Source organism: Ceratosolen solmsi, unplaced genomic scaffold (genome assembly GCF_000503995.2).
Source record: "Ceratosolen solmsi marchali unplaced genomic scaffold, CerSol_1.0 scaffold30, whole genome shotgun sequence".
NCBI classification, from domain to species: domain Eukaryota; kingdom Metazoa; phylum Arthropoda; class Insecta; order Hymenoptera; family Agaonidae; genus Ceratosolen; species Ceratosolen solmsi.
In genome coordinates, this window is record NW_011948421.1 from 5,209,628 (window position 1) to 5,217,969 (window position 8,342).

General features: G+C 27.4%; 1 protein-coding gene across 2 annotated transcripts; it reads right to left on the reverse strand.

The window, feature by feature from the left end:
* Positions 1-1,501: 1,501 nt before the first annotated feature.
* Positions 1,502-7,719, reverse strand: LOC105361415 (pupal cuticle protein 20). Of its 2 annotated transcripts, none has more exons than XM_011498590.1 (5): positions 7,589-7,719; positions 6,062-6,215; positions 4,273-4,518; positions 2,687-2,914; positions 1,502-1,883 (listed from the first exon to the last, which is right to left on the reverse strand). In XM_011498590.1, the coding sequence occupies exons 1-5, from the start codon at positions 7,595-7,597 to the stop codon at positions 1,789-1,791; spliced, it is 732 nt and encodes a 243-aa protein (XP_011496892.1). In that variant the 5' UTR covers positions 7,598-7,719; the 3' UTR covers positions 1,502-1,788. The 2 variants fall into 2 exon arrangements, with proteins under 2 accessions (XP_011496892.1, XP_011496890.1); XM_011498588.1 differs by having other exon boundaries at positions 6,062-6,218.
* Positions 7,720-8,342: the final 623 nt, after the last annotated feature.

Consider the following 8,342-nt stretch of genomic DNA (forward strand, 5'->3'; position numbering starts at 1 on the left):
GTTTGAAAATATTATAATATAGTTGTTGCAATATAGTTAATATAATATAAACATTTTCATTAACTCGTAATTATAAAATTACCAAAACGATTATTATAATTTAAATAATTTACTCTTCGTATTAATTACGATAAGCTTTAACTTATATCGTTATTAATAATTTAAAAGTATTAAACTAGAAAAACGAAGAGTTCATATAGAAAAGAATGCTATGTGTTCAGAATTCAATGAAAAATTTTAAAGAAATGTACAATTTTAATTACAAAAAATTATCTTAAAATACTTATTATAAATATTTCATATTACATTGGATTATTAAAACGTGAAAATGATCTTTTATTCAGCAGTATTTATAAAATAGATACAAAAGGTCTGTTAGTACTTTAAGATGAACCTCAAAGATAACTCAAGTAAAGCTTGAAAAATTGAATAAGGCTGCAATATCTAAATTTATTTCTTTCTTTTTAATTATAAATGGTACTATTAACTAAAAGTTGTAAAAAGAATTGAAATATCGTATATACTTATGATTAATGCAAAATATAGATATATAAATATTATAAGTGTTCAAACTTACTTTATATTTAATTAAATTGTATAGGAGTTTTGTAGATTTTAATTTTGAAAATTAGTTCTCTTTGTTTTATATATTTATATTGTTTTCTAAAATACAAGTATTATAAAATATGATAAATAAAATATGTTTATAAATTAATATTTTAAATAGATAATATTTGTTGTTTGTGTAAGTATTTATAATGAATCTACATATATTAAATATAAGCGATTTGTTAGAAAAATCTGATTATAATATTAACTCTTATGTATTTCAATGTCTTTTTAAATAATTTGATTTGTTCCTTTATTCATACCTTATCTATATTAAGCTAAGTACTATACTACGAAATTGTAAAAAGAAAACAAAAAAGTATTATATCTTGTAAACAATATATTTATACTTTTTTAAATTTTGTGTATTTTGTATTGTCTCTAATTTGTAGAAGACAATTATCATGTGCAGTACAAATAAACAACGAATATAGAAATTGTATATATTTATTTTAAAAGCACATTATATTTGCAAAATAAAATTTTTTCTAATTTTAATTACTCACATCAATAAAGATTTTTAATTTCATTAGTAAATTGAATATACACAAGAAATATTTATATACATGAATTTTTGAATTAGTATTTAGCCTGGCCAATATTTTATTTATGAATTACTTGTAACATGTAACATAATTTTTACATGACCTACAAGTATTATATTCCTATAAATTATATTATTTTTCTTTAACTAATAACGTATTTTCAGCCAAGGTATCTTATAAAATTAATTTGTAATTAAAGAAAATGCTTATTGTAATAAAAATATATTAAAAAATAATTTAATTCATATTCATTGCCGAATTTTCACAGGTTAAGGAATATTCTAATAAGTAATGATAAAATAATATTTATTTATTTATTTCATACAAAACATACTTATATATTATCACATCATTTTCCAATAACCAAATGCATATTTCTCGTGTGTTTACAATTAAGTTGCTTAACAAGGTTCGTTAAACAGCACAACTTTTATTTATTTATTGTTATGGCTTGTTTATCATTCGATAAACGGAAAATTTTGTGTCTTTTAAGCAATAATGATGATTGAGTATTTACAATAATAAAACTGGTAATTAGCGGTGGCAGTTCAGTGGCAGCTCGACGAACATAATGAGATGCGTGACTCTACTCGCGGTTTAGTAAAGCTTAATTGCAATTGTACGTGAATATTTATTAATACTTGTATCCACCTTGAGAACTTTGATATGAATTTACACCTCGATACCCGCTTCCACTTTGGAAGCCAGCTCCATTCTGGTACCCGCCACCTACACCATTTCAAAGATCGGAATACATATTAATACAAATTTAATTTCAAATGCTTCTTAAATATCAACACACAAACTTTTTATATCTATTACAAAATTTCAATAATTGAAAACCTTATTATTTATTGAACGTATTAATAATATTAACTTAATTATTTCTTAAATCTTTTAATATAAATACTTAATTCGTTATAATGAAATGAAAGTAAATAAAAATAATTGAAACCAATGATTTGAAGCATTTAATATTATACATTTGAAACAATTTTCTAAAAATGTCGATTTTTTATTTTTATTGTTAAATGTATTTTAAAAACATCTAATTACAAGATAATTAATGTATTGTATATTGTATAATATATTATAATATAAATAATATATTTCTATATACTATAAATAGTTGAATAGTAAAAAAATATGTATTTTGCAAAGAATATTTTTTTCATTAAATTTATAAATAAACTGGATGAAATAAAATCGGTAAAACCATCATTAATAATATCTATAAATAAATTTAAAAGTTTCATTTGATTGATGAATCCAACAATTTTTAAATACCAGTCTTTACGCAAATATTAATATAAATGTAAATATAAATATGTTTATACATCTAAATATTGCGTAAGGACTGTTATTTAAAAATGGTTTTATTCATAAATTAAATAGAACTTTTTAATTTGCCTCGTTTATGAACGGTATCTACCATAGTAAAAGTTCAACTTAAGCATTATGTAAAAATTATAAAAAGTGTTAAGAAAATAAAGTTTTAAAAGCCAGTATCTTGTAAGATATTTCTCTTTTACCTCCTCTGGAGCCTTCACCCTTATAGCTACCATCTTGATTCTCTCCACGTGCCTCTGCGGCCAAAGCCTCCTGGATACCGCGCTGGATCTCTGGAGGTATGGGAGGCGGAGTAGGGATATGGGCACCCTGGGCATGGAATCCAGACTCGTCGGCCGTGTAGCTGATACTATAGAGTTGACCGTCAGGGCCGGTATAACTGTACGAGCCACTCACCGCTTCCGTGTTACCTGAGGGGAGCATCAGCATTAGCAAATGTTTCTTTTCTTTTCAAATTTTTCAAGGCAAAATCTTATCTGAGAATGTCGACGTTATTCCCGCATTCGAGTTCGTCCATTTTTCAAACATTACATGCTCAAGTCTACCAAAATATAGTACAGTACACCTATGCACCTGTCTAGATGAACACCCCATTAGGAAAGTGGCGGATACAATTACCATTACATATTAAATGCTTGCATTATGCGAATCCCCTAATGCCCTCCTATATTTTTTCATTTGGCATTAATCTCGTATTTAATTTAGCACTATCTGCCGAAATATACAACGGTCACTCGCAATATTTTCTATTTCATTTCCTCGATTTATTTGCGATGAATTGAATGAGTCTTTTATACTAACTCTATACGTCGCGTGCGTTTTATTTTCACATTCAAGTGAGGTTATAAATGGGAATATAATTAACATTTACTTTTATATATTGTAAATGTACTATATTTTTGCCAATGGTGTTTCCAGATATTAGTATTATTATAAAAATTAAATTTTTTAATTCATTTTTCAAACTCTCATTTGGTATATTAACAGTAGCATGGAATTTTTTTGGAATTTATTATAATTTTACATTTCTAATAAAAATATTGATTAAAAATTTTGCATTTAAATTTAAATTGATAACGACAAAAAATTCAAAACCTTTTATAATTAAAAATAATCAATTTATTAGTGTATATATTTTTTTCATTATTTGAAATAATGGAGAAAACATATAAGATTTTAATTGAAAATAATTGTAAGAAAACTAAAATAAAAAGTAAGTGACAGGTATAAATATATTATTTTTTTCAGAATATTTAAAATTGAATTTATTTTCACATGAATGTAGTTAATGATAGTATTGATTCAGTATTGATGAGATATATTTTAATTATTAATACAAGAAATCTAAGATAATTGTTTTAAACAAAAGCTTTTTGAAGTAATAAATTCTGATAAAGATTGATAATCGTTTCAAATTAGATTTTGAAAAGTATTTTTTCAGAATAATAATTCCATTAAATATTCTATGTATAAATGAACAATAATTTAAATATTATCTTTAAGTTATTCCACATATTATATATAGATTTTTTATCAGAAATAGTTATATGGGTAAATAAATCTTTGTTTAAATAAAAATTTATATACAAAAATTAATAAATAATTATGTTTTGATCATTGATTAAAACATTGAGAATGTACATAAACAGTTTCGTACAAACAAATGCAAGCAAATTGTGTTACATTCAAAATGAAACAGTGTGCGTGACCTATCCATTCTTAAAAAGTTTGTGAGAAAAAATTTAACGCCAGAGTTTCCTAAACTTACCTTGTGTTTGGCCTTGCTCCTGGACTTGAATACCATTTCCGGTCTCATAACTGTATCGGTAGTTACCGTCACCGCCATTTTGTGTGTCAAAAGAAACAATCGGAATTTGAGATCCACTGCTCAAACCAAAGCCACTACTACCACCGACTCCAGGTCCACCTCCGGGTCGTGGTCCGAATCCGCTAGGTCCACCAGTACCAGGGCCGAAAGAACCCGATCCTCGTCCATTAAATGCACCAGTACCACCTTTAATCATAATTAAGCTTTCTAATAATGAGATGATACAAGTTATATTCATTTGCTGGTAGATAAATCAAACCATGACTTTTACAATTTTAGTTTTATGCTTTATTGATGCTATCTATTCATATCTCATAATGTTATTTATGAATTATAATAGATACATTTCTATTACATAATGGTACAATAATATCATTTATCATTTTCAATAATTAGAATGTATAAGATTAGCTTGAACTTTCTTGATAGATAAACTTCTAAATTATATCCAGCTTGTACTATATAAAAGTAATTTTTCGTTATAATGTAAAAATAAGGATATGAAAATATAGAGATATGTTTTATAAAATATGTCTTTTTCATATATCATAATAAATTGAGTCATACTAATCGTTTATAATCATATAATATTTAGTAATGTTTATATTAAATTGTAGTTTTTAAAATACAACTTCTTACTTTGAACTACAACTTCTACACTTCAGCTACTTTAATGATTTATATAAATGTTTAGGCTAATAGATTTTATTTAAATATAAATAATAGCTTAATGATAATTAAACGTGAAAATCCTAATTCCACGAGTCAAATATAAATAAAATCGTTATTTATTTATACAAATACTAAACTGATAAATTTTTAATTTTGCAATAATCAATGTGTAAACACATGACTATTAGAAAATGTTAGAAATATGCTTTTTCTTTCTTATAAACAATTCACGATTTATATCATCATATCCTGACGTTTGTAATTGCATAATAAGTAATTATTCAATATTTTACGTAATTCCGTTAAAAGAAAGAGCAATATAATAAGACACGATTATTTTCAACTTTCATCTAACCAGCGTATGATTTACAATTTAAATTATATGTTTTTTATTAAGATGTTTTCATGCATACCTTTTTCAAAATGCACTTGTCTTTTATCAAAAAGGAAATATTATTTTTGCAAGCATTTGAAAACATACAATAATAAAAGGAAATGTATAGAGTACATCAGTTTTATAAATGATGTAATGTATAATAAGATTGTTGCATTGTTTAAAAATTCGATACGTAGTAATACAATACAATAAATTAATTAATATTAATAAATTCAGAAAAGTTTAAATTATCTATTTGTTATGTCTGCTAGAATATTCATACTACCCAAACATAAACACTTTGCTTTTTGATAACAGAGAAAGAAATTCTTCAACATTTTAATGCCGTTGAATTCACTGAAAATGAAAGTTCAATACAAAGACATATAAACATTTCAATCCCACGAACTTGTGTAATATGTAATATGTAAAAAATTGTACATATTACATATTATATATATATATGCAAGTCACTTTGCTGTCCAACCGCAATTTAAAATAATTCCATATAATTGAATATTATTTAATAGACTAAAATATTAAGTCCATATTATTTTAAAATTTCAAATTAGAATCATTATATGACATTCTCAGCTCGTTCTTCAACTTGATCTATACACGGTACAAATTCAACCAAACAATGAAAATAGTAGATAAAAAATTGGATAAAAAACAATTTACCAGGTACAATTCCACCAGCACCGCGACTAAAACCCTGGCTGGGGGCTTGGAGTCCAGAGCCGCCAGCTGTACTTGCGCTACCGGGTGGCAGGTACGTGTTCTCCAGTCGCGCGGCGAGACACGTCGTGAAAACGACCAGGAGTATTGACGTGAGCTGCTGAAAAAAGCGCGGCAAATGTACTTAATTCAATTGCTAAACCGACTTTCGTTAGATTAGCACTGTACTTAGAAAAGCAAACGGAGGCGCAGGAAAACATTCGAAAATAATTTGCCATTACTGCTTAATCGAGCAATGTCTACTTATTACGAGGAATATGTTTTTAAGGATGACCCTACTGCACAAATTTTTCTCCTTCTCTTTCACACACACACACACACACACACACGCGCGAGCTCTTTCTCTCTCTCTCTCTCTCGCTCTCTCTCTCTCTCTCTCTCTCTCTTTCACACACACATACACTCTCTCGCTCTTATTTCGAAAATAGCACAATTGCATCCGTATGCACAATTTAAACACCTCTATGCACTTTAAACAGCTTGGCTTGTTGATACACAAACTTTTTTTTTACAAATTTATTTACACTTTTTAAAATTATTTACAGTCACTTCACATTATCAATATAAATAAATAAGCCTTTTATTAACTTTCAATGGTGGACATTTAATTCTGAAATTTTATACTTGCGTCTAAGTTTACGTTGTCAATTACAGTTTAATGATTAGATACGAGTTAAAAAAAGTTTATGAAAATATTAAAAATAAAATATTGATCAAACATAATAATTTTATTGGCACATAATGAAATAACAATAAATAAAAATCAATTACTAAATAATAATAAGGAATAATTAATTTTAAATGCAAAAGGAACAATAATATTTTTTAATTGCAAGCCATTATGAATAAAAAATACTACGAAAAATATTATTAAATAATTAATTGCCAATAATTCGTGATAAGTATTTATAATTTTTAAATTTATTGAATTTATTAGAAATTTATAATATGAATTGTCTTACATTATTTGAAACGTCTGTTTACATTATAATATAATAAATATAATTATTATGATATTGAAATAAATATTATTATTCCACTTCAAGACAGAAATTATAATAAGAATGTAAAAAGAACGGGACAGGAAAAAGCACGTGCACTCGGTAGAAAAGACAAGAAAAAATTGTTAACCATATCATTGGTAACTCTAATTATTCGAGATCTTTTAATGCCGTATATTCTTAATAAACGAAACGATAAAATAAAAATAATACTTCCGTATCTGGTTAATTCAAATATAAAAATGAATATTCATAATAAAGGATGGCTTCGTGCAAAAATGAATAAAACAGCTTCCGTCGTAAAAGATTATTTGATAATAAGGGTTTTGCCGTTGCCAAAGAATATTCGTGCCAAGCTGTAGCGCTCATTTTCAAATAAAGTGCCGATCTCGCGTAGCGAACAAAGACGGTTTCGTTAATCTTGATTTTGCAAGTGCGTGCAAATTCAACAGGGCAGATCCGCTCGTACCAGCTTCATGTCGTTGAGAAAGATTGCGGCTACTCCGGAAGCTAAGGTGAACTCCTTAGCTGTAACACCCGACGAGGAAAAACCGTATGCGAGCTGAGGACTCCCGCGCTATTGTCGCTTATTCGCCGGTTTACCATCAACTTTTATACCAAACGCGTCCTCTCACCACGAGCTCGACTCCTTTGTGGGTCCCCCTCTCCGCCGAGATCATCATCCGCGGCCTCGCGGACGAAGGGCGTTTTCGGGGCTGGCAATCGCGCAATATCTCGGCTTTTGTTAGTGCTGGGGGTTGACCGTTCGCGAATATAAAGTATTGAACGTTAAATATTTTAGAAATCGATATTCGCGAGTGCAACTTGATTTTTACTTTGACCATTTAGATAATCGTAGCCCAACTCTTATCTTATATTTTACACTCTTATAAGTATTGCGTTGTAATTTAAAAAAAGAAAATGTTTAGGTACACCATGCAATACGGAATGCAAGATATAGGAATAGCGGTGGAACAGTCATCAAAATATTATAATTAGATAAGGTATCCTTAGTTTTGGCCAATCCTTAGAGTTAGTATCCTTATAGTTGAGACAATCGTTACATATTGAAACATGCAATTCAATAACGAGTTGTGAAATCGATTTATCTATCATTTTCGCTCATTTCTTGTTTATTTTGCACGACTATCGCTAATAATTCTCATCAAGACAGTTAATATGATTGTAATAAAAGTCTCCCTATGATTTTTACGACAAACTTG

What these genes read in the sequence shown, in the direction of transcription:
- LOC105361415 (XM_011498588.1), bottom strand. An exon ending in TGCTGGTGGAATTGTACCTG is followed by an intron (nt 4,519 to 6,061) that starts GTAAATTGTTTT and finishes TTATGATTAAAG; the next exon opens with GTGGTACTGGTGCATTTAAT. An exon ending in GGAGCAAGGCCAAACACAAG is followed by an intron (nt 2,915 to 4,272) that starts GTAAGTTTAGGA and finishes TGCTCCCCTCAG; the next exon opens with GTAACACGGAAGCGGTGAGT.